General features: G+C 48.4%; 2 protein-coding genes across 4 annotated transcripts in view; both read left to right on the plus strand.

Moving 5' to 3' along the window:
- ALDH1A3 (aldehyde dehydrogenase 1 family member A3) overlaps nucleotides 1-15,303 on the plus strand; it is a 36,959-nt gene extending 21,656 nt beyond the window's left edge. For both annotated transcript variants that reach the window (XM_012463881.3, XM_012463882.2), the window contains 4 exons: nucleotides 3,457-3,621; nucleotides 5,389-5,546; nucleotides 6,654-6,728; nucleotides 13,381-15,303. In XM_012463881.3, coding sequence (XP_012319304.1) covers nucleotides 3,457-3,621; nucleotides 5,389-5,546; nucleotides 6,654-6,728; nucleotides 13,381-13,453 — 471 coding nt within the window. In that variant the 3' untranslated portion in view covers nucleotides 13,454-15,303. The remainder of the gene's footprint in view (nucleotides 1-3,456; nucleotides 3,622-5,388; nucleotides 5,547-6,653; nucleotides 6,729-13,380) is intronic.
- Nucleotides 15,304-23,864: 8,561 nt separating this feature from the next.
- Nucleotides 23,865-26,729, plus strand: part of LRRK1 (leucine rich repeat kinase 1) — a 137,608-nt gene continuing 134,743 nt past the window's right edge. For both annotated transcript variants that reach the window (XM_064376303.1, XM_064376306.1), the window contains exon 1: nucleotides 23,865-24,074. In XM_064376303.1, coding sequence (XP_064232373.1) covers nucleotides 23,978-24,074 — 97 coding nt within the window. In that variant the 5' untranslated portion in view covers nucleotides 23,865-23,977. The remainder of the gene's footprint in view (nucleotides 24,075-26,729) is intronic.

Here is a 26,729-nt window from a genome sequence, read left to right on the forward strand (position 1 = left end):
TTGACTTTTGAGGCCAGATATGCCAATCTCTTCCAAGAGAACAGATAGAGGCAGAATGGGTGTTGATTTCATCAGTGCATTTATGCCACCACTAAGTCTGTTTGAAAGCTCACTAAAGCCATCTAACCTCAGCATATTATTTTAGAATGCTGTTGGTGTTTTTTTTTCTTCCAAAGTGCTTTTTCATCTACAGTAATAAGATTTTACTCTGAGAGGACTTACAGCTGTCCAAATAGTCCTGTCTGTCTCATGCCTGTGAAACAGCTAGCTGACCTAGATCGGGGTCCGTGGCCGGGCTAGCGCTCCCAGGAATACTCCAAAATCGTTCAGGTTTATTTGGCAACTGAGCAACGAGGCACATAAACATTCTGCAGGCCACCTGGCCGGGCAGGATCCGGCAGCGTCCTCCCGGCAGAGAGCCCAGCACAGCCTTGAGCCAGTCCTTTGGGGGCCGTATTTCCCTGTTTCTGGTGTTGTGCCCTGCCGCGTCATCCCACTTCCTGGCAGGTCTCTCTTCCTGTACTGTAAGGCACCAGCTGACATTTCATGGAGGATTATTAGATTTAAACAATGTGTTCCTACGGACTCTCCAGGGAGTGTTGAGTTTGGAATGTGTAGGGTTTCCGCAGGGACCCAGCACTGCCTGCAGGACAAACGGGGTCTTCCAGATGGCCTATGCCCAGCAGCCAGGCCGGACCTGCAGTTGGGTGAAGCCCCTGTGGCCCTTTTGGCCCCTCAGGGAGGAGAAGAGAGGCTCAGCAACACCTGGAACTGGTAACCCGAGACCTGGTTCACCCAGAGAGAAGTTGAGAGAATCTTGAGCTCTTCCGGGATCCGTTGCAAAGTTGTTTTGTTACTTTTTTTTTTTTTGGAGATGGAGTCTTGCTCTGTCACCTAGGCTGGAGTGCAATGCCGCAGTCTAGGCTGACTGCAACCTCCCCCTCCCGGGTTCAAGCGATTCTCCTGCCTCAGCCTCCCAAGTAGCTGGGATTACAGGTGCACACCACCACACCTGGCTAATTTTTAGTAGAGAGAGGGTTTCACTATGTTGGCCAGGCTGGTCTCAAACCCCTGACCTTGTGATCCTCCCACCTCAGCCTCCCAAAGTGCTGAGATTACAGATGTGAGCCACTGCGCCCGGCCTGTTACTTTTTTGTTGTTTTCGTTACTTTTTTTGAGTGGAAGTACACATACATGGGTCAAACTCCAAAACGCCTAAAACATCTGCAGTGAAAGGGTTCCTGCCCCTCCCACCCCCACCTTCACACACCTGGTCCTTACCCTTCCCCGCGTGGGTATCCCCAGTTCTTAGTTCCTCACGTTTCCCTCTAGAATGTCTTCATGTGTATACAAGCAAATATGAATGTGTGTCCTGATTGCCTTTGTTATTTTTACATGGAAGTTACCACGATAGTATACTGTTTTGCACTTTCTTGTTCCTTAAGAAAATGTGAAGAGCTCTTTATACCAATCCATGGGAAACTGCCTGATTCTTTTTCACATGTGTACAAAATTCCACTGGATGAAACCACCAGGATTTAAGTAACATCTTCTGATTAGCACGTGTATGTGTGCAGTCACACACAAGACCTCAGAGTATGTAATTTCACACACACACAAGGAAATCCCTGGGACAGATTCCTCAAAGTGGGTTGCTAAGTGGGAACACATTTGTAATTTCCTTAAGTGTGACTGAATTACTTTCCTCTATAGAGGGTGAACCCACGTGTATTCTTACCAACATTGTAGAAGCTCGTCTGTTTCTTTACCCTTGCCAACAGAATATGGACTTTTGCCCATCTGAGAGTTAAAAGTAGTATCTTATTTCATTTTAATATGCATGTACCTCTTATAATAAACAAGGTAGAACATCATATTATATATTTAAAAGCCATTTGTATTTCCCTTATTATCAAATGTGCATTTGCTTTGACTATTTTTCTTTCGAATTGTTGGGCGTTTTTCTTATCACTTCTAAGACCTCTTTACATATGTATTAGAAAGATTAGCTTTCTATGAATACGACTTGCTAATATTTTTTCCAAGTCTGTTGTTTTGCTCTTTGACTTTGTTATGATAATTTTGCGCCCCCCCCTTTTTTACATACTCAAAATTATAAATCTTTTCTTTTTGGCTTCTGCATTTTGAGGAATTAGAAGGCCATTGGTGCTCCAACTTTGCAGAAGTCTCCCACATATAAAACTTTTATGGTTTCATTTTTCATGGTTATATCTTTGATCTATCTGGAGTCTGGCTGGTATAAGGTGTGAGGTATGGATCTGAGTCAGTATTTTTAAACGGGGTCTATATTTCATGAGATGATTGGTCAAGTGGCGTGCATGGTTTATGCCCTCTCTCTTGAGAAAGCCAGCCTCCTCCAGGACAGACTGTCATCCAGTCACACCACTGGGTTTGCATGTTTTTCTGTTTACAATTATTGGAATGAAACCAGTTTTCCTACCTAGAAATCCCAGCTATAGTAAACCTAGTAAAGCTTTGTCTCTCCCAGCCAAAGAGGAGGGGGACCAGCCACAGACCATAATAAAGGACAGGATTCCCATGGATTTAGGAAGAAGGACCAGTGGAGGGGGCAGAAAGAGCCCTTTCCCCCTTGAGCAGTCTCCCAAAAGGGTGCGATTTTGACAATTGGTCAGTAGCAGGTTCACAAGCTGGGTATCAGGCTGGTGGTACAGGGCAAACTCCAGCCAAGGAGACGTCTAGACAAGATAGCAAAAGGAGGAGTCTTTTTCACGAGCTGTTCCCCGCCAACCAAGGAGCAGCCCTTCCACCCCACCTGGAGGCTCATTCTGCTTTGTCTCCGGGGGTGTTGAGTAAGGTGGTCAGGTTTGCTTTATGCTTCTCTGCACCATGACAGGAGAATTCCAGTAACTATTACCCTGATTCATAGTACCAGCTGAGCAGGGCACAGGGTTGCCAGGTGATACACCCAGGTAGACTTGAATTTCAGAGAAACAATGAATGCACTTTTAGCTTTAATATATCCCAAATATTGTTTTGGGACATGCTTACGCTAAAACAAGAGAATCGTGTCATTTTTCTGAAATTCAAATTAACTGGGCATCCTGTATTTTTATTTGCTGGATGTGGCAACCCTAGTAGAATGTGAAGCGTTTGGAGAAGAAGGAACGCGACCACTTTATACCTATGTCACCCATGGATTAACTTTGTGGCATGGAAAAGCGAGATAGAAGTGCAAATAAGTCCCAAACCTCCAGAGGACGAGACTAGCCTGTCTCCCCATCTCTCCCCTGCTCCAAGGAGCCCAGCTCTGGGCATTGGAGGAATATGTGCCTGCAAGTCACGTTCGTTACATGGATCACGGCTTGACAAGAACGTGCAGAGGGAGGACGGCCGATCATGTGTGAAGGCCACCGAACACGAGATGGCAGCCACTGCCCAGAAGGAAGCCAGGCTGTACTTGTTCGTGTTTTGCAGATTGATCAGAAGCAGTTCGACAAAATCCTAGAACTGATCGAGAGTGGGAAGAAGGAAGGGGCCAAGCTGGAATGCGGGGGCTCGGCCGTGGAAGACAGGGGGCTCTTCATCAAACCCACTGTCTTCTCAGAAGTTACGGACAACATGCGGATTGCCAAAGAGGAGGTACAAGGCGGGTGTGTCGAGGCTGTGGCCTGCGTGTCCTTTCAAACAGGAGTCCTTCCCTAGGGCCCGGGGATCCCAGAAATCCTTGTGAGCTGAGGGTTTTTTTTTTCCTTTTTATTCGGTGTGGTCTTTCCCCTCTCCTTTGGGGTCCCTGGGGAAGCCGTTTTGTCCCTACCTCTAGGGAATCCCAAGCATGATACAGCAGGTCCCTTGTTTGTCTTAGCCCTGTTTCCACTGCTGGCTCACCTTCTCTGGGGAGCAACAAGCCCTCTCTGGTCTTCTGACATACCCCCGTCCCTGCGTCAGTCGTGGAGCCAGGGTGGAGAGCTGTCGCCACCTGTGGGCTTTGCCAGGAATCAATTCAGGAACCTGTGGATTCAGGGCCCAAAGCTGCCTTCAGTGCCCCAGACTGAATTTCAAGTGTTCATTCAAGGAGCATGTCACAGCTGGAATTCTTATTGACATTTTCTCCCACGGATGTCTTAGAAATGAGGGAAACTTAGGAGACTCCCCCGCTGATAAGAGTGTAAATCTTTGTCTTTCAACCTCACTGTTACACTACACTAAATGGGAACTGGTTTTCACACAGCATTCAAAAGAGGAGGGCTGGGTCCCGGGACGTTAGACCCTGCACGTGGTCTTTTTGGGCACGTAAAAGGATGAGTCCCTGCCGAGGGCTTCCTGGGGCAGGTATTTTAGAGATAGCCTCCTTGAGATTTTTTTTTTCTTTGAGACGGGGTCTCGCTATGTTGCCCAGGCTGGAGTGCGGCAGCTATTCACAGGCGCGATCCCACTACTGATCAGCACAAGAGTTTTGACCTGCTCCATTTCTGACCTGGGCTGGTTCACCCCTCCTTAGGCAACCTGGTGGTCCCCCGCTCCCTGGAGGTCACCATATTGATGCCAAACTTAGTGTGGACACGCAATTGGCATAGCGCACTACAGCCCAGAACTTTTGGACTCAAGCGATCCTCCAGCCTCAGCCTCCGGAGTAGCTGGGACTACAGGCACGCACCACCATGCCTGGCTCCTTCTTGAGATTTTTGTGGGTCATGATGGCATGAAGTTCAGTTCCTTAAACATCCCTGTGACGAGAGGTCCTGGGGAACCCAGGGAAGGTATTTTGGCAGGCAGGGCACCATCCTGCTGGCTTATATAATTATGTCTAATACTGAATCAACTACAAACTCCCTTCAAAATCATCTTTAAATATTCAAGCCTTAGTTCTTCCATTTCCTTTTCTTTGTTATGTTACAACTGTGATGAAACATAGTTTCAAAAAACGTATGTTACAAACTACCAAGGGGAAAGCTAATTCTTTCCCCTTGGTAGTTACTATGGAAATGTTGCAGGGTGTCTTCATTGGTAGAAAACACAGCTCTCAAGAGGTAGCGGCACAGTCTTACAAGGTGCCTGTCAATATCCTTCAAGATAATTCTCAAAAATTTATTGAAAGGTTTTGTTTTCTGTGCATGTCACGTGTATGGGTTACTACAAGCCTCTCTGGCTGGGTGTCTCAGAAACCCTGATGACGACAACGCATCTTAAACACAACGTACATTTTTGTTATTATTTTTTATTTTTGTTTCATTTTAATCCTTCTCTTCAGTCTTCAACGGTAATGCAGCTTCTTCTCTGATCATCATTTTTCATCTATGTGTGTGCTCTGGGTGCACGAAAATCACGTAAAGAGAAGGAAATGCGTGCTCACGGCATACATTTCCATTCGATCAAAGCTCTCATTGCCATTCTTGCAATTAATCGTAGATTTTCGGACCAGTGCAACCAATACTGAAGTTCAAAAGTATCGAAGAAGTCATAAAAAGAGCAAATAGCACTGACTATGGACTCACAGCAGCCGTGTTCACAAAAAACCTTGACAAAGCCCTGAAGCTGGCTTCTGCCTTAGAGTCTGGAACCGTCTGGTGAGTTGACAGTGTGTGTATTTCAGCTCTGCTGAGCTGCTTCTTGCTCAGTTTCTCATTCTTCTATTAACTGAGAGTTTCTCGTTGTTTACACTGTATATTATGTGCCAAGCATTATCTCAGGGCTTCCTTCCATCCTCAGGACCACCTTCTGAGGTAGGTGCCATTATGTCTCCATTTCATAGATGAGAAAATCGAGGCACAGAGAGATGAAGTGACTTGCCGGTGTCACTTCAGAGAGGGCTCCAGTGCCCATGCCCGTGCCCCCTGTGCTATACTGCCCCTCTGACCTTACTTCCCGTTCTGATTCTAAAGCAATTCATACTCATCTGCAAAATATGGAGACTAGTCCCTGCCTCATCAGTGATTCTGCAGATGATGCTTTGTGATCCCCATGTTAAAGATGAAGGAATTGAGACTCAGAGAGGGAAAGCAACAAGCCCAGAATCACATAACTAGGAAGCAGAACTTTGGGGTCAGATCTGTCTCATTTCAAAGCTAATTTCTTATTCCTCCACAGCCTGATTTTTCTCTCTCTTTCTCTTTTTTTTTTTTTTTTTTTTTTGAGATGGGGTCTCGCTCTGTCGCCCAGGAGGCTGGAGTGCAGTGGTGTGCTCTCGGCTCACTGCAACCTCCACCTCCCAGGTTTAAGCGATTCTCCTGTCTCAGCCTCCCGAGAAGCTGGGACTACAGGCACACACCACCACACCTGTCTAATTTTTGTATTTTTAGTAGAGACGGTGTTTCACCATTTTGGTCAGGCTGGTCTTAAACTCCTGACCTCAGGTGATCCACCAGCCTCGGCCTCCCGAAGTGCTGGGATTACAGGCGTGAGCCACCTCGCCCCGCCCTCTCTTCTCTTTTTTCCCCTTCTCATTTCGTTTCTATTCCAATGAAACTCCCTGTACTTGAGGATTTCCAAATTTCAGTTGCTAATGGGAAGAATGGGAAGGCAAAGGTTGAGAGTACCATGTGTTTTCATCATGGAAGCTTTGGCAAAAGACCACTTATTAGACAGTGCCCTGCATCAGGGGCTCAGTGGCTGCAGTGCCAGGAGCCAGGGGGTCTTTTCAAGGTGACTCTGAGCCTTCTTCCATTCTTTTCTAGGATCAACTGCTACAACGCCCTCTATGCACAGGCTCCATTTGGTGGCTTTAAAATGTCAGGAAATGGCAGAGAACTGTAAGTGTTTCCATCATTCTGAGCCTGTCACGGGCTGAAACAAGATCTGCTGGATATGCAGACGGTGACCCTGGCTCGCATCTGCTGACCCCCACCTCTGCTCTGTCTGGGCCAGCTGTGTCCCTCTAGGGCTGGTGGGGACCCATCCCTTCCTCTCTCCTACCCACCACCCCTACCCTTCCCACACACATCGTCAACCTGCCCCCTCCAGGCCTCAGCTTTTGTGTCCACCCAGCACCCATCATGCTGGGGACCTTGAGTGGGTATTTGGCATAAGCTCCCTGGATGAGGACACAGGCAGAACTGAAAAAGTGTACTTTTTGCCAGATGTGGGGTGTCCTTATTCACACAGCTCCCCACCCACAGCAGGGAAGACAGGCTCTGATCCAGGTAAGGCTCCTACCTGCCAGGTCCTTCCTTCTGAGCCTAGCAAGGGCCCCCTCCCAGGAGGCATATGACACCTCCTGTTGGGCCTCTGTGGCCCTCTGAGTATGTACAAGCCCATTGCAAACCGCTTCACATGTGTGTGCAAACCCATGAAAACCCCTCCACATGTGTGTGTGGAAACCCATGCAAACCCCTCCACATGTGTGTGCAAACCCATGCAAACCCCTCCACATATGTGTGTGGAAACCCACTGCAAACCCCTCCACATGTGTTTGCAAACCCATGCAAACCCCTCCACATGTGTGTGTGCAAACCCATGCAAACCCCTCCACATGTGTGTATCAACTCACTGCAAAACCCTCCACGTGTGTGTGGAAACCCATGCAAACCCCTCCACATGTGTGTGCAAACCCATGCAAACCCCTCCACGTGTGTGTGTGGAAACCCACTGCAAACCCCTCCACATGTGTGTGCAAACCCATGCAAACCCCTCCACATGTGTGTGTGGAAACCCATGCAAACCCCTCCACATGTGTGTATCAACTCACTGCAAATCCCTCCACATGTGTGTATCAACTCACTGCAAACCCCTCCACATGTGTGTGTGCAAACCCACTGCAAATCCCTCCACATGTGTGTGTGGAAACCCATGCAAACCCCTCCACATGTGTATGTGAAAATCCACTGCAAACCCCTCCACATGTGTGTGTGTGGAAACCCATGCAAACCCCTCCACATGTGTGTATCAACTCACTGCAAATCCCTCCACATGTGTGTATCAACTCACTGCAAACCCCTCCACATGTGTGTGTGCAAACCCACTGCAAATCCCTCCACATGTGTGTGTGGAAACCCATGCAAACCCCTCCACATGTGTATGTGAAAATCCACTGCAAACCCCTCCACATGTGTGTGTGTGGAAACCCATGCAAACCCCTCCACATGTGTGTATCAACTCACTGCAAATCCCTCCACATGTGTGTGTGCAAACCCACTGCAAATCCCTCCATATATGTGTGTAAACTCACTGCAAACCCCTCCATGTATGTGTGTGGAAACCCACTGCAAATCCCTCCACATGTGTGTGTGGAAACCCATGCAAACCCTTCCACATGTGTGTGCAAACCCATGCAAACCCCTCCACATGTGTGTATCAACTCACTGCAAACCTCTCCACATGTGTGTGTGGAAACCCATGCAAACCCTTCCACATGTGTGTGCAAACCCATGCAAACCCCTCCACATGTGTGTATCAACTCACTGCAAATCCCTCCACATGTGTGTGTGCAAACCCACTGCAAATCCCTCCATATATGTGTGTAAACTCACTGCAAACCCCTCCATGTATGTGTGTGGAAACCCACTGCAAATCCCTCCACATGTGTGTGTGGAAACCCATGCAAACCCTTCCACATGTGTGTGCAAACCCATGCAAACCCCTCCACATGTGTGTATCAACTCACTGCAAACCTCTCCACATGTGTGTGTGTAAACCCATGCAAACCCTTCCACATGTGTGTGCAAACCGACTGCAAAGCCCTCCGCACTTCCTCTGTTGTCCTGCCTGCTGGGAAAATGAGTTCCCTAGGTTTGGATTAATGGGTGGAACTTCTTGTGTCTGGCCCAGGCCCAGAGCTGGCTAGAGCAGCCCGGGACTGGAGATGTGTGTTTTCCAGCCAGACGCTGTCTTCTCTCCCCAGCTCAGGATTTTATTAGCCTGTGTGGACAAACATTTTGTAGGATCAGTGTTCCCAAGGAACCATCTGTGACAACACCCCAGGGCTGTTCCTGGGACATCTTTAGGGACACAAACTCTTCCTTTTATTTCACCAGTTTGTCCTATTTATATACAAATGTACTCCCCTGTACGTTTGCACATCTTCCAATGGGAGCAGACTCGAACACCTCCCCTCGCCTTGGGTCTTGGTTGAGGCCTTTTTGCGGCTCCCTTTTGAGATTCTTAAAGATGCTACGAAGTGACGGGCCTGGCTTCCATCCCTGAACAGCTGCTCTTGACCAGTCTATGTGGAATTGGGGTCCTGTCCCCCTCCCACCTCAGTCCCGCTTTGTAGTCCATGCCTGACTCTCGGCAAATACCCCAAGGCGTCTGCACATGTGAGTGGAGCCTGCCCATTGGCCTCCCCCTTATTCCTATGTCTGGCTTTCCCTTCGGGGACATCAGTAAATTCTTGGCCATGAAGACACTTTGCAGAGATTGCATTTCCTCCCTCTAGTGGCCCATTTGTATTTGAGTTCTGTGAGCCCCTGCTTCACTCTTACACCGGCCTGCCCTCCAGAGACAGGCAGCCAGGGTTGGGGTCACCAGGGTCCCCTCTTGGGCCCTCCAACAGCAATCGTGCTGGCGACAGCTGGGATTTGCTGAGCACAGACTCCGCGGCAGGCTCTGCTGAGCTCCCTGTGCCTGTTCCTTCATACCCTCCTCACGCCCATCCTTGAGACGGATCCAGGTGTTTCTGGATGAGAAAATGGCACAGGAAGCTGGTAAGTGACAGTGAGATATGAATGCTGGCAGCTTAGTCCTTGGACCTACCGCAGTGCAGGACCTTGCTCAACAGGGGTCACCCGTGTCCGCCACCTGTTCGTGAGGCCAGCCAGGGCTTGCGTGGTCATTGTCTCCTTTCATCTGCTGCCTTCAACCAGCTGGGTCATTAGGGCGGGGGAACCCAGACCCCCCACAGTCCTCCTCCCAGAAGCCAGACACAGCCTTGTCCCACGCAAGAACTGCAGTCCCCAGAGCAAATGTCCCTGGGCATAGAAGCCGCAGGGCCCCCAGTCCCTGGTATGTACTGCTTTGCACTGGCGATTCGCCGTCATTGCAGCCTCCCCTCTTGCTACCCTGATGGTGCTTTTGGCTCCCTAACACCCCCTCGCTGGCACAGAGCTGGGCTGGGTGAGTCCTCACATGAACACAGTCCATGTTTCCTCCTGCCAGTTAGCCACCATCGGGACTTTTTTGAATGTCTGTTTTTTAGACCCTTGGCATATATTTTCTCAAGGCCTTTGATAAAATATTTAAAAATAATTCACAAGGAGCCTAGAAACTGCCTGGAAAACCAATTTCTGTTTTCAGTTGTCTCTGATGAATGTCCTCAATGTTGCAAGAAGTTCCCTTTTTTTAATGCTGGAGCATCCCGTGGGGGATTCCATGGTTTTCCCCATCCCCGGCCACCTGGGCTGGGCTGGCTCCTGGCCGCCCACCCACGGGCCCCTCCAGGAGCTGTTTCTGTGCGGGTCTCAGGATGGAGCCTTCAATTCCTCTTCCTCCTAGGCGCCTTCCTTCTTAATAAAAATGATACCGTAACCAAAAAATCTATGCAATAGAGATAGGGAAAGTCAAGGCTTCCCTTTCTGCCCCTCAATCCCACTTGTTAGAGATAAACATTGTTCAGTCATTCGTTTGCTCATTGGTTCTTTTATTCGCTTGGCAAATATTTCTTGAGCATCTTTGATTCACCAGGCATGATGCTAGGCTCCGAGTGTATAGCAGTGAACAACAGTCACCAGGCCCTGTGCCTCCTGACATTCTGTGAGGTTTAACAGGAGTAAGTCTGGGCTCATGGATAGCTTTGAACTCCAAGGTGGATGAGACTGGGTGAGAATCCATTTAGGAGAAGCACTACTGGGTTGAATAAAAGCAGCAAGAATTTAAACCAGGACAGTAACTTAAGAAATAGAAAGAATGAGAGGATCTATGTATGTATTCTTAAAGGAATGATTTAATACTTCTGCATGTGTTAGTTATGTGTTAATTTAATCTTATCGCTTTGCTTTTCTTTACTAACTTGAGAAATCATTATTGGCTTTGAATTTTTACAACGCAACATTATAGTCTCACTTTTTAAAGTATATTGTGCATTTTCTATGCATACAATGGATTTATATATGTGTGTTCTTTTCTGTTTTCAAATGAAATGGGAGCAAGCTACATGTTGTTCTTGATACTGGGTTTTGGATAACCATCCATTCTTTTTATTGATGTCTCCTATAAGGAACTTCTGTGTACTTCCAAGGGGTTTGCTATTACAAACCATGCTGGTGTACTTCCTTGGGTATACATCTTTATGCACTTGTGGGAGATTGTTTTCAGAATACATTCCTAAAATTGAGTAATGTGCCACGTGAAAAAATGGGCTCACCACTGTTTCGGTTGCATTTCTTTATCATGATGGGGTTGAGCACCGTTTTCACACTTATTAGTAATTTGTATTTCTTTTTCTGCACACTGACTATTCCTGTCCTTTGTTGATTTTTCCATTTGATGGTTTGTGTTTTTCTTGTTGGTTTGCAATAGTTCTTTGTATATTAAGGAAAATCGCACTCTGATTTTCTCAGTGCTCTAAGTTTTTTTGTCTAGTTTGTCATTTGGGAGTTTTTGATGGAGTCTCTGCTCTACATAAGTAGAATTTACCATTCTGTTTATGGCTTTTATATTTTGGGTAATATTTACAAAAGATTATAAAATAATTCACTCATTTTAATGGGTTCTGAAGCTATTTGTTTTAGGAAATTCCCTAAAAATCTCTATGGCACCTGCCATTCATTTTCTGTCTAACACATAGTAGGTGCTCTACATGATTATCTGTAATTGTTATAATTACAAGGAGGTGATGGTATTCCCATCTGATAGCTGATGAAGTTGAGGGTCGGGGAAGGCAAAGAGCTTACCTAAGCAACATAGTTTTAAGCCAGTGGTTCTCCAACTTGAGCACGCATCAGAATCACTTGGAAGACTCGTTAAAATACTGATGTTTGGGCCCCACTGTAGAGTTTCTGATTCTGTAAGGTTATTAGTTTTTTTATTACTCCTACAAGAAGTTACCATAACATCAGTGACTTAAATTACATAAATCTATTATCTTACAGTTCTGTAGGATAAAAATCTGAAACAGGTCTCCCTGAGCTAAAATCAAGGGCTGTGTTCCTTTTTGGGGGTTCTCAGGAGATAATCTGCCTCCTTGCTTTTCCCATCCTCTACAGGCTGCTCACATTCCTAGGCTGGTGGCCCATCCTCCGTCTTCAAAGCCAGCAGTGATGCATCTCTGAAACTGTTTCTGTAATCTCATTTCACTCTGCCTTTCTTCTGCCAGTTTTAGGGACCCCTGTGATTACACTGGGTCTACCTGGATGACCCAGGATGGTCTCCCTCTTTTAAGGTCAACTGATTAGTTGCAACATTAGTTCTTCACCATGTAGCCTAACATATTCACAGGTTCAGGGGATTCTATTGTGGATACCTTTGGGGAAATCCTAATTCTGCCTACCATAGTAGGGCTGGGCTAGGCCTGAGAATCTGCATCTCTAGCAAGTTCAGAGGTGAGGCTGATGCTGCTGGTCTGGGGACCACACTTGGAGAACCATTGGTCTAAGGGAGGAGATGGGATTCTGTCACAGGTCTTTTTAACTACCGAGACTCCAGCAGCCACGTCTACTTTCATTTCTTCCTAAATAAGCACACGGTTTTCTTCACCTGACAGCAGATCAAGTGCTTAGAGGGATTTAAATCTCTCCCACGCTGCCTCTTGGCTCTTGGAAGGGAAGCTACCCTGAAGATGGCCCATGGTGCCAGGGAAGGGTCACCTGAGCCCAGCAAGATTTAAAGAAAGAAAATACACCAAGGATGTGAACTCAAAGGCTGTGGCTTCCCGTGTCTAGTCTGTGCTAATGTCCGCTTCCCTTGTGCCCCCCAGGCTGGCCACCCTGGCTGACAGCTGGCCCCTGGCTGTGCACTCTGAGACCAAATTCAGGCCCTTGGTGTTCTTACCTCTGGTTCTCCGGCATTATCCCCAGCCAATAGCCTTGGGCCTCTGCCCCTTCTGTCTCCTCTTCAAGAGCTCCCAATTTCCATCTAAAAGTTATCAACCCAGTGTAATTTCTGCTCCCCACTTGTTCACACCCAACCCCTACATACATCAGGCCCTCTCTTTTTGCTCTCTGTCTCCACCCCAGGGCATTCACCTCTTTATTTTTTCTTAATCCCCTTCATTCTCCAAAGGTAAACCCCTGGTCCTGGCTATTTCAAAGCATCACACACAAAAACCTTGATATTTACATTTAAGTCACATATGCAGTTACTAACCCTTACTGTGGTATTACAGTCCTGGCTATTATTCCATGAAGTCATCACATTTTGGCCTTTTGCATAAACCTCTAATGGCCTGATGGAATGAGGAAGCATCAGAACAGTTTCTACACAAAGGCTAAGGAACGTGCCCATTTTGAATTTTCCTTTTTTCTGTGATCACAGAGGTGAATATGCTTTGGCCGAATACACAGAAGTGAAAACAGTCACCATCAAACTTGGCGACAAGAACCCCTGAAGGAAAGGCGGGGCTCCTTCCTCAAACATCGGACAGCAGAATGTGGCAGATGAAATGTGCTGGAGGAAAAATGAGATTTCTGACTTTCCCAGGACACTTTCCTCTGGAGGCTTTATATCTACTGGAGTTGAATATTGCTGTTTTCCTCTCACTCGCGTGTTCGTTGACCAAACTGGGGATGCCCATATGTGGTGTGCGAAATCGCAGTCCCGCCTGAGGAGGGAGCTGTTGGCCGTTTCTGTTTTTAACCTTAAGACCAGATCCCAGAGACAGTGAGAAACTCAGGGCGTTAACAGGGAGTGGTATTTGAAGTGCCAGCAGTTGCTTAAAATGCTTCGGCAAATCTAACTCCAGTAAGAATGTGGGAAAAACCCCCTGTGTGTTCTGAAAGCAGGGCTGTTGCACCTGTGGTCTCCTCAGGGTGGACCCGCTCAAAGAGCAAGCCACACCTCTTTCCGAGGGAAAGATGGGACCATTCTATGGGAAAGGATTCACACTAAGTTTGTTTGTGTTTTTTTTTTTATTTCACAGTGGGAAACTTTTGGGAAATGCATACCATGGAAGGGTGCCAGAGGCTTTGGGCGTGCACAGGTGTGGGTCTTTGTGGACTGCGTATTGACCTTTACCGTGAGATGCAGCTTCAAACTAATACAGCCTTTGGAATATGACAGAATCAATGGCCCAGAGAGCTTAGTCAAAATGTTATCATGGTCTACCTTAACCAAGGCACTTTCTTAAGCAGAAAATATTGTTGATATTACCTTTGCTGCTAAAGATTCAGTCTTCTAACACCACAACAGCATAGCAAATCCTAGGGTAATTAACCACCCCCTCATTTGACAAATCAGAGTCGTGATTCGCTGTAACAAATTCTGCATTTTTATCATACTCACTAATGGTTTATGATAAGTCTATGTAACTTTCCTTTTCTCTAGTCCTGTTATCCATTGTACATTAGTAAAGCATACACAACTGGGAAGACTGCTGTGATCACGCAGCCTTGTTATTTTTAAGTCCTATTTTGACATTAATTTCTGATTAGTTAGTAAATAACGCCTGGATCCCATGGAGGACCTGGGTCTTTATCCAAGTGGCCTGAGGCTCTCACTGGCAGGTTGTGAATTTTTCCTCTTTAGGTATCCAAATGATGATGTGCAATTTCATGTTTTAACTTGGGAAACTGAATGTGTTCCCATATAGCTTTAAAAACAAAAACACAAATGTATTATTCAGATACTTTTATGGTTACTAACTAGTACTTTTCTAATTGGAAAAGTGGTGCTTAAGTTTGCAAATTAAGTTGGAGAGGGCAAGAATATAATGAAGCCCCGTATCAGAACCAGTGTGTGTGTAAGGAAAACCATGTATAAAACGGACCGATCCCCCTTGTCAGAGGTATGAATTACCACATCTACCTTCTCTTTATCAGCTAACACTTATCACTTACACTACCAATAACTTGTTCAATCAGGATTTGACTTCATACACTGAATTTTCAGTATTTTATCTCAAGTAGCTATAGACACTAACCTTGATAGCAATACGTTAGAGGGTTCCTATTCTTTCATTGTATAATAATGTCTTTAATATGAAATGCTACATTATTTATAATTGCTATAGTTAATGTATCTTTTTATAGTTGTAAGTACACAGAGGTGGTATATTTAACCTTCTGTAATATACTGTATTTAGAAATGGAAATCTATATAGTGTTAGGTTTCATTTCTTTTAAGGTTTACCCCTGTGGTGTGGTTTAAAAATCTATGGGCCTGGGAATTCTGATCCTAATTGCAGACCGTGTTCTACAATGTGAGAATGATAAAATAAAATTGGATATCTGAGAAACATTATGCTTTTCATTTAAAGACCAAACTCATTTCAATTCTATGGCGGGCCTTTCTCTTTCTGAGACCTGTACAAAACAACTGATAATAAAGCAGGATCAATAATGTAAGCACAAAATTACATTTGCTCAATCAGGCCCAGTGCTTTGCCTGAGTGGGAAATCCATTTCTGTGGGCTTGGGGGTTGACCAGGCAAGGAGCTGGGCCTCGGAGGTTCCCTGTTGTAGCTGGCTGAGTTTCAGCTGTCTTCTAGGCTGCCTGAGCCTCCGTTTATCATATAGCGGTGAGGACGTCAGTGCGGGAAATGGTGGGGAGGACTGCGCGAGGACTAAGGGACAGCACTGTGCCCCTGACGGTGAGCACAAGTGTCTGTTTTTGTCACTTTTTCTTCTGAGGATCTAGGGAAAGGATCTATTTGGGTTTAACTGACCTAAAGTTTCTAAAGCTTCTAACCAAGAAGCCTCAGTCACCACGTTGTGAGCTGATGCTGCCGTTGGATCAAGATCATTGCTCATACTGGGGTAGGTCCTCCAAGCTCAACGTGTGCATTTGATGTGGAAAGCCCAGGTCACTTTGACCGTGGGTGGCAAAGCACCACCCCTTTAGGAAAAAAACCTAAGGGAGGCTGGGATCATAGCTCTCATCACATACACACTTATGTTAAGAGAACGTAGACACATTATTTAGAGACATCCCATTTCTCAATCCAAATGTGAGCAGAAAACTATATGAGAATGACAATTTCCCTCATTTTGGTGTCCTGGAACATGTCCCCAGCCATTCCGGGGACAATCGGAGGGTGTGGTATGCGTGTGCAGGTGCTTGTTCACATGTGTTTGCGCACATACATTAGTGTGCCCTGGTGTACATGTGGGGGTTGGCACATTCTCTACAAGTGGGCCCTTTGGGATGTCCTAGCTTCTCCTGCTGGTGGAGGAAGCCTCTCTAATGTCTTTGCTCCCTGCTCCTACGCCTGAGCTTGAGGAGGGATAACGAAGGGCGTTTGGGAAGTTGCCCAAGGACGACTGTCCGAGGAAACTGCGTACTAGGCTGAAGAAACACAACTAGAAAACTCCTCCTGAGGAGAAGCTCTCAGCCACTGTGCCTTCAAAAAGACAGAAAAGTCAGTTCAGGGAGGTGGCTTCCAGCTGACCCCACCCACCTTAGAAGGGGTCATTCCAGCCTGGGGTGCCGAGAACCCGGGTGGGATTACCAGCAAAAGCTAGAGAATTATGGGTCAGCGAGCCTTAGGAAGAAGTGGAAAGGCATCTTAACTGACCTGCAATAACCTTCCTATGGAAGCTGTGGCTGATGCATGCCTAATGGCTAGAATTAAATGCTGGGGCCATAATGAGCTGAATACAAGTCAGCTGCGTCAAACGTTAACTAAGTACAATTTGCACATTCTCCGTCACCTGGACTTTACTAATTCAATTATGGGTGGATGCAAAGATTTTGCTGATTGGCGAATCCTTTTTGTCAGCTTTGGGGGGAATACATAAACCATGGAATGCTGGCAATGTATCTTCCTAGCCTATTCCCAAGCCCATTTTGAAGGGAAGTGGAGGCGCCCTATCTGCATCGGCCGCGTTCTCCCCAGCGTCTGCCCGGGCCCGGGGCCTGCACTCCCTCGCGGTGGCGCCAGGTGGCGGGGCTGCGCGCCCTGGAGGAGCTGCGCCGCCGTCGCGGGGCCCACTCAGCCCTGAGGACGCCACGCCCTGCAATACTTGGGAGCTTATCGGTAGCACTCACACTGCGGGCTCCCGCAAACTGGTGTGAGGCCCTCAGGGGTGAGGACAGGATTGCAGAACTGCGCCCACCCTTTGGGAAGGTCGCCCAGTGGCAGGAGTAGCCTCCCAGGAGCAGAGCAAAGCTGCCCGGTGGTCCCCTCGCCAAACAGAGACCCAAGGGGCCGCTCAAGGAAACGGCCCCGCGGTGTTCGGGACGTGGCGTGGGAGCTCTGCAGCTGCCCGGGTGCTGTGACTTGGCAGTGAGAGTTGGGGAGATTGGAGCTAAATCCTGGGAATATGCGAGTCATAACATTCCAGGAGAGGCGCCTACAGGGCGCTGGTCCTGGAGGGCGTGGAACCCTCAGCTTTTCCCGAGCAGGCCATTTTCCTGGATGGACACGTGGAGCTCACGGGGAGGCCCGCCTACGGCGTGGACGCCGATCTTTATGGTCTGCGTTCCAGGATTAGCCCCAGCAGCCTGATGCCTCCTTTAGAATAGGTCGAAACACGATACATCGCCAACTTTTCAAGTTTTATGTATTCCCCCAAAGCCGACAATTAAATGTGATTCACCAAACAGCAAAATCTTTGCATCCATCCATAATTGAATCCATGTGATGGAGGTTGTGTAAATTGCAAATCGTTAACGCTGTAGAACTGTGTTCTATATTGCCTTGTAAAGAGCCGCACACAAATGAATATTCCCTGTCTTTTTGAATTCTACGGCCGGAGTATATGGGCCCCATGCAAGTGAGGGGCTGGTCTGCCGAGGTGGCTGCCGCTAGAGCAGAGGATAGTGAAAGCGGGGCTGAGCGCCGCACCGACCAGTCTCCTCGCCGCGCTTGCCCCTCGTGGAGGGAGCCGGGTGCCCGAACCTGGTACTAGAAGGGCCCGCGGGCCCCGGCTTCTCCCGCGGCACCAGCAGTGAGCGTGATAGCCTGCGCTGTACGGCTAGGGAAACTGAGGCGGCCACCGAGGGGACGCCTCGCGCCCATCCTGGGGAGAGCCGGCGGCGGCCTTGCCTTGCGCGCTCTTCGCACCGCCCGCCGTCCCCGCCCGCCGGCCTCAGGATTGAGGAAGTGCGTCTGGGCCCGGCCCCGGCGCGCGGCCAGAGGCGCGGGGGGCAGACGGCGGTGGGAGTGCCAAGCCCGGACCCGCCAGTGTCCGTCCGGCCCCGCGTCCTGGAGCGCCCGCACCCCGGCCCCGCAGCCGCCACAGGTAAGTGCTGCTCCTGCCCGCGCCCCCCACCCCGGGGGCCTGGCTGCCTCCTGCGACCGGGCCAGGAACCCAGCCGGGCCCGCGCCCGGCGTCCGCGGGAAGCCTGGCCTCTGCCTGCCCGCGGGCCTGAGCTCCAGGCGGCCGCGTGGTCGGGCATGGGTGGCCCTTGCTCAGGGGCCGCAGCCCGAGGGGGCGCGGAGGGCGTGGGGCGACCTAGTCTGACGCCCCTGCTGCCTCCCGCCACGCCCGGAGCCCAGCCAGCCTGTGGGAGGCGGGTCTGCGGGGGCCGAGCAGTGAACCCCGAAACCCTGTACCGGACGGGGTTGGGAACGCGGGGAAGCAGAGGCAAGAAACAAAAGTAGGGAAATACACCAGGGCGTCCATATGTTTCCTCTGCCTTTGGAGCAAACCCCGTCCTTATCGGAGAGCTGCTGAAGTGTGAGCGCGCGGGTGTGCGTGTGCCAGGGTGTTGGCAAGAGACTCCCCAGGAGTCTCTCGCTGCTCGGGGGCGTCCTGGTGTTGCGGGGTGGCGCAGCGAGGCTTCACCCTCCTCAGTGTCTGGGTTACGTTTCTTGCCCAAGGGTATTCTCTGGCTGATAGCGATACCATTGCTATGTCTACCATGGTCTCTGCAGCCTACAGCGGACCTTCCAGGCAGGCAGGGACGCAGGGGAGGAAGCCTAGGAAGGCCGGGGTCAGCGGGGAGATGATGGCGGAGAATTTGAGGACCGCTGTGGCCGTCTCAGCCTACCCCTTCACAGTTTGAGGCCACGAAGTTTTTCCTCCCACAAACACATCCCCTGCAACAGGGAGAGAAACGGGGGCATTCAGCTTTTAGCAAGCCCCTCACTGCCTACACTAATTTTAGAGTTTGCCACTCACTCACAGGGTATCGGAACGCCCAGACGTTAAAGAGACAGCAAGAACATGCACAATTTTGGAAAACGTTAGCATTAAATGCCTCTTATGACTTGATTTTCTTCATCTTTGGCCATGTCCTGAAAGCAAAAATGACAACAAACTAACTCACACCTAATTTGTTCCTAGAGGAGGTTTTGCGGTCAGCCAAAATGTCAGTGTCCTTCTCCCAAATGTCAATGTCTCTGGGAGTGACCTCACAGTCAGCTCAGGTGCTCAGATAAAAAACATTCCGTCCATTGGATCCACCTCTAAAATGTGTCCTGGTCTGTCCCCTTTTTCCTTTTTCCTTTTTTTTTTTTTTGAAACAATCTCACTCTGTCACCAGGCTGGAGTGCAGTGGCGCGATTCCTGCAACTGTCTGCCTCCTGGATTCAAGCGATTCTCCTGTCTCAGCCTCCGGAGTAGCTGAGACTGCAGATGTGTGCCACCACGCCCAGCTAAATTTTGTGTTTTTAGTAGAGATACAGTTTCACCATGTTGGATGTTGGCCAGGATGGTCTCAATCTCTTGACCTTGTGATCTGCCCACCTCGGCCTCCCAAAGTGCTGGGATTACAGGCATCAGCCACCGCACCTGGCCCGTCACCTTTTTTCTTATGCCCCGGCCCCTTCTCCAGAGTACCAGCGTCTCTTTCCTGTAGGATTACAGTTCCCCCTCCCCACATAAACGCACATGCATGTGTGTTTGTGTGTGTGTTTAAATGGGTAAATCGGATCATATCAGTCCTCTTTATGGACTCCTTCAGTAGCTTTTCCTTGCAATTGGCATGCAATCCAGGAGATCTCCTTCCGCTCACAGCCCCAGCTGATCCAGCCTCTGCTTTCTCAGACCACCAGGCCATTGCCCCCAGCCACCCTGGCTGAGCTCGCTGTCCAGCACTGGACTCTGTGTTGCTGCCTCCCGACTCTTCACACAGCCTCAGGAAGCCTTCCCTGGTCACCCTCTGAAAATGCATGCTCTCTCTCACGTCCCTCACTCTGTAGCCTCCCTGCGTCCCCACCGTGTACTCCTTTATCTGTTTAATTTCTCCTTAATTACCTTGTGGTCTCTACTGGAGCTCCTGGAGTCAGAGAGTAATCTGTCTTGCTTACTGCTGCGTTCTCGTTCCCATAACTGTTCAGAGAGACACCCCACGCTCGGTGGTAGAGTGACTGGATGGGGAATGGACAGCCCTAACTTACCTGTGGTTTTAGACTCATGGAACACTTCTCTGCCCCAGGCTTTTTGTGCTCATCTGGGACTGAGAATGACATATTCCTCTGGCCTGTACCTCCAAAGTATTTTGATGCCCACAAACCCATTAAACACATTTTGTAGGCGAGCCAACGTTAGTAAGGGATGCAAATAGCACTCAAGATTTCTAGAACCATGAGCTAATCATTTTGACCAGGATTTTGGTTCAAAAAGAAGTTGGGTGATATGAATGAGCATGTCTAGAATGCTTTGTTGGTAAGGGTCTTCTAACTCTTCAATATCGACAGTCCTTCCCAAGCCTCCTAAAATACTCGGGTTTCTCTGCTGTCAGAAACTTTATAGCAATTACTTAGCTGTCTCCTCCCCCACCAGCTTCACAAACTCATGAAGTTCCCTCCTCATAGAAGGAACTCAATAAGACATTTATAGAATGAATGACAGGTTCCTTTTTTTTTTTTTCTTTTTTGAGATAGAGTCTTGCTGTTTCGCACAGGCTGGAGTGCAGTGGTGCAGTGTTGGTTCACTGCAACCTCCACCTCCCGCAGTTCAAGTGATTCTCATGCCTCAGCCTCCCAAGTAACTGGGATTACAGGCACCTGCCACCACACCCAGCTAATTTTTGTATTTTTAGTAGAGACAGGATTTCACCATGTTGGCCAGGCTGATCTCAAATGCCTGATCTCAAGTGATCACACCTGCCTTGGCCTCCCACAGTGCTGGGATTACAGGTGTGAGCCACCACACCTGGCATTCTTTTCATTAAATATTTAGGTTTATTCATTAATGCAGGTATAAATAGTTGGCAAAAGGAAATTGATGAGGTTTTGAAACATCATTTAAACCATCATTACTGCAGAAAACCTCTTGATGCCCTCTTTAGGAAGTATAATGAAAACATGTAACTTGTAACCATCATGTGTTGGCACTGATCTGAACCCAAAAGAAGCAGGAGGAAGCAAAGATCCGTTTGAGGGCAAAGATTGAGTAAAATTTGAATTACCTCATCTTAAAACTTCTACCTCAGAGTGTAAGCCAAAATGCTAATTAGACTTTTAAAACTGCTCCAGGGGCAGACTCTTCCACTGGTAAAGTGATTTTCAAAAAGAAACTGAAAATGAAAAGGGGAACAAAATGTGCTGGGCAAGGGTTAGCTTAAAATATTCTTAAGATTTGTTTTTTAACTTAAAAGCATTGTATGGCAAGACACTTCTGTTTTCAGGAGGAATGTCTAGCGTTTGGATTTTCGAAATGTTGGTTGTGTGTGGTAGCTGTTTTGCAGAGGTGTTTGAAAGCAGATGGCAACTGTGCTTCTCAGTTTCTGGATGTGAATGCGTGATTTGGAACCTTTATTTTAAAACAGATTCTGTCTTGCTGGCTCACCCTGTCTGTCTCAAGTTGATTTTCCAAATCAGGTTTTGTTATTTAGAAGGCTTTAATCCTCCCCTGAAGTTTGCCCAGATTGATCATTTTTCCTTTCCTCCTTGGACTTTTGAGGCTTCCCAACTTCAAACATGGGTGTTTCTCACACATGGTTTCTCTCCACCGTTCCCTCTTTGGCTCAGAAACGTGTGCAGAATGCACAAGGCTGCTGGAGCCTGGCTTTCCTAGCTCCACCTTCCCCTGCCTTGAAGAGTCCAGTCCACCTGGGCCCGGTGCCTGATTTCTAGGCTTTTAGGTGAGACATTCCCACAGCCTTGTTCTGTACCTTACTTGTGCCCCTGCTGCTCACAGCACCTTCTAGAACCTACCCACTGCCAGCATCTGCCTTCCAGCATTGATACTCTGATCTTGTTAATTAGACGCACTGGCCTCCAAGTCTGCACGCTGGTACTGCGGGTAATGACCACCCCAGCCCCGTCGTAGAGAGTGGCTGCAGAAACTTTAGTTGAATTCACACAGTAACCCTGCCAGTGGACCAAGGTGTAAGGATAGATGTCTATTTTTAACAGATGAAAAACTGAGACACACATACATTTCAGCTGGAGGTCACACTGCTAACATGTGACAGAGGCAGTCACACCTTTGACATCCACACCTTAGGCATTATTTTTATGTAACCTTGATTTTAAAAATCTGTATATTTTTGGCTGCACTATCACTGCCCATTTCAGAGTTGTCTATCTCAGGGAACACAGACAAGGGGGTGCTAATTACCTCGTACTCTGTTACATATAGGACACGCTATAGGGACATTGGTAGGCACACATGCATTTCTTGTGGTAGTACCTCGTATCAGGCCTGAGCTGGGCCTGGGTCTTACCCTCCCTCTGGTCCTTCAATCACAGTAGCAGGATGGGCATGAGTGCCCGTCGGGGACTCCAAGCTCAGTGCGAGCCCAGCATAGAAGAGCAGCACCTGGTCTGGGCAGTTTATCACAGTCACTAGTTTAAGAGATTAGTCAGACTCCACCTTGGAGCTTTTGGGGCCAGAGGATTCTCTGCTGCAAATAGCAGTCCCGTACATCATAGGATGTTTAGCAGCATCCCTGACCTCTACCCATTAGACGCCTGTAGCACCCTCCCCCAACCAATTGTGACAACCAAAAATGTCTCCAGACATTGCCAAAAGGGACAGAATTTATGAGGCTCATTTCTGCTAATCCCCATCATTTAGTTTTCTGCTAAAACTCACACTAACTTGACTTCATAACCAGTAATAATTTCCTGTCTTGGTCAGGCGCAGTGGCTCACGTCTGTAATCCCAGGACTTTGGGAGGTCAAGGTGGGCAGATCACGAGGTCAGGAGTTTGAGACCAGCCTGACCAACATGGTGAAACCCCATCTCTACTAAAAATACAAAAATTAGTCTGGAATGGTGGTACGTGCCTGTAATCCCAGCTATTGGAGAAGCTGAGGCAGGAGAATCATTTGAACCCCAGAGGTGGAGATTGCAATGAGCTGAGATTGTGCCACTGCACTCCAGCCTGGGAGACAGACCAAGACTCTGTCTCATAAATAAATAAATAAATAAATAAATAAATTTCCTGTGTTTGGGATTGTTGCCTGACTGCCCCTTTGGAATGACATGCTCACCTCTGAACTTCCAGAAGAACTGGCCCTGGGCAAAAGGAGGGCCTTGTATTGTGACCAGCCTAAACTATGTCTGCCATACCCCCATTGAAGTGTGCCCCTGAGGGCAAGAGGCTTCTTTAGCCATCTTGGTACCACTGAGCCTCACACAGGGCCTGGCTGCCTTGCAAGTGACAGTGGGTGTGCGTTGACTGAACAATGATCGAAGCTGTTACTAGTGTGTGTTTTGCAATTGTCTGGGGTTTCCTTGAACCTCTTCTCAGGTAGACAAGATCTAAGCCCAGCATCAAGGTGGAATGGGGAGCTGTGCCTTCCTACTGCCCACACCTGATGGGTTTGGCTGGATAGATGGACTCCAAAGAGGAATGTTGCAGAGGGAAAACTGAATGAACCCATGTCCATATATGCAGGGGAGGAGGACAGGAATGATAAAGGCTTCTGATTTTATGATGTTTTTCACCACCAGAACAAGAAAGCTTTCTGCTCAGCCATGACTCTGATTCCATGCCTTAACGCACCGCATGGGCAGCGGCGGTGGCAGTGACAACAGCAGGACCTGCCTTGGAAGATCGGCTGCTGCGAAGGTTGATGGCTGGCATGTCGCAAAGACCACCCAGCATGTACTGGTGTGTGGGGCCGGAGGGGTCAGCTGTGTGTCCAGAACGCGCCATGGAGACGCCTAACGGTAAGGACAGGGCTGTGCTCATGCTTGACTGGGTGCGACCTGCCGTGTTCCTTCTGCAGGGTGTCTAGGCTATGTAAGAACAAGGGGTTGTCAACCAAAGGAAATAAAATGCCAGTCATTTGGTGCTCTTTCATCATAAAATATATCTTGGGATTCCCAAATTCTACAGATTGAAGAACCATGTACAAAATTTATAGCAGTCTCATAGATATTTACAATTGAGACATCACTTCATGTTGGGTTAAAGGACTTTTTTTTTTTTTTTTTTGAGATGGAGTTTGGCTTTTGTTGCCCAGGCTGGAGTGCAATGGTGCGATCTTGGCTTACCGCAACCTTCACCTCCTGGGTTTAAGCGAGTCTCCTGCCTCAGCCTCCTGAGTAGGTGGGATTACAGGCATGTGCCACCAAGCCCTGCTAATTTTACATTTTTAGTAGAGATGGGGTTTCTCCATGTTGGTCAGGCTGGTCTCGACTCCTGACCTCGGGTGATCCACCCGCCTTGGGCCTCCCAAAGTGCTGGGATTACAGGCATGAGCCACTGTGTCCAGCCAGCATGGGTAATTTTTTAAAGTTCCCTGGTGATTCTAACATGCAGCTAAAATGGAGACTCAACCCATCTAAATGGTTTGAGTCCCGTAGAGCAGCACTTCTCAAATTATCGTGTGGACACGTATCCCTGGTGAAATGCAGAATCTCCTTCAGGAGGTCTGGGGCAAAGAGAGCCTGCATTTCTAGGTCCCTAGGGACTGCTCGATTGATTCTTTCTTTTTTCTTTTTTTTTTTTTTTGAGACAGGGTCGTCTCCGTCTCCCAGGCTGGAGTGCAGTGGTGCAATCTCGGCTCACTGCAATAACCTCCCCTCTGAGGTTCAAGCGATTCTCCTGCCACAGCCTCCCGAGTAGCTGGGATTACAGGCGCGTGCCTCCATGCCAGTCTAATTTTTCTATTTTTAATAAAGACAGGGTTTCACCATGTTGGCCAGGCTGGTCTCAAACTCCTGACCTCAAGTGATTCTCCCACCTCGGCCTCCCAGAGTGTTGGGATTACAGGCGTGAGCCACCATGCCCAGCCTTCCCCATTGATTCTTACAGGTCCCAGGGACCAGGACGCAATAGGCCCTGGACAAACCCATCCCCACCTCCAGGCTCCTGACAGGACAGATAACCAGAAAATGTTAAGGTGCTCTGAGAGGTCAAAGTGTGTCCCTCCCCCAGCCCCCCGTGACTTTCCCTAAAGGCCTGCATGTGAGCTTGGCACTGCTGCTTAGGGGGCGTCCTCTCCCGACTGTGCTCTGATGGGAAAGAGAAGGCACGGAACAGTCTTTTCTCCTCCTAGCCTCTTTCCCCATTGGGATCTTAGGAGTCCCTGCCATCCCTGTTCTGTCTAACTCAGGGGACACACACAAGGGCCAAGGACCCTGATGGGGCCTCAGCAGCCTTCACTGCTTACATCCAAAGTTAGATCTGCTTCCACTGACCTCTTTTCCTCGATGTCTTTTTGGAATAAATGTGGAATACTTGACTCTCTATGACTGCGGCTGAGTCCCCCCGGCTCCCCGCAGGACTCACCCTCTGAGCGTGTCCCCAGAGCCTAAGCTGGATTTGTCCCATCCCACCTTCTCCCAGACTTTGTGAGGTGATAGCCCTGTTTCCCCTCTCCCACTCCCCAAATCCACCAGCCTCACTCAGGGAAGACTGTTCCAGACCTAATTTCCAGCTCTGGCTAAGAAAAGTTGGCTGCCAGAAGAAAAAGTAATGATACTCAAAATTACGTAGGGACAGCTTTCTTACGCTTCAAAAATCATTGGAAGATAACGTGTTTGAAAATGATAACGTTCTTATTATACTTCTGAGTATGCTTTAGAAAAGGACCCACATTTTAAGAAGACACAGTGTCAGTTGGGCACAGTGGCTCACACCTGTAATCCCAGCACTTTGGAAGACAGGCGGGAGGATCACGAGGTCAGGATTTCGAGACCAGTCTGGCCAACATAGTGAAACCCCATTTCTACTAAAAAAAAATAGAAAAAATTTGCCGACTGTGGTGGTGTGCGCCTGTAATCACAGCTACTCGGGAGACTGAGGCAGGAGAATCGCGTGAACCCGGGAGGCGGAGGTTGCAGTGAGCTGAGATCGCGCCGTTGCACTCAAGCCCGAGGAACAGTGCGAGACTCTGTCTCAAAATATATATATATATTAAAAAAAAAAACACCACAGGGTCTACTTTTGGGTGTCGGGGTAGTGGTATTTTTAATTTTTTATTTGTGTACTAGGCGTGTCTTTTCACACCCCCTACCTGTCGTGACTTGCGTGACCTCAGCTCATGTTTGTTTAGAATGGTTAATCCTTTCAAAGCCCCTGGATTCGGCTTCGCCCAGCTGGTGTGGAGCCGGGGTCTGTGTGTGCCTGCCCTGCCGCGCGGCCCGCTGTGTGTTTGTGCAGCACAATAGTGTCCCGGGAAGGTGTGTGACAGTCTCCACCTCATTAGCACCGGCAGCAGTCAGCTCGCCTGCGGTGCAGGAGGAACGGTTGGAAAGCTTTGACGGGCGTAGATTTGCCAGCTGACAGAGCAGCTGTCAGCGAGATACTGGGCATGGGCTGCAGCGCGGGCACTACTTTGACAAACATGTCATTAGACGTTTATTCTTCCGAGTGTG

Source organism: Aotus nancymaae, unplaced genomic scaffold (genome assembly GCF_030222135.1).
Source record: "Aotus nancymaae isolate 86718 unplaced genomic scaffold, 86718_ANA_hifiasm-v0.15.2.pri h1tg000014l, whole genome shotgun sequence".
NCBI classification, from domain to species: Eukaryota; Metazoa; Chordata; class Mammalia; order Primates; family Aotidae; genus Aotus; species Aotus nancymaae.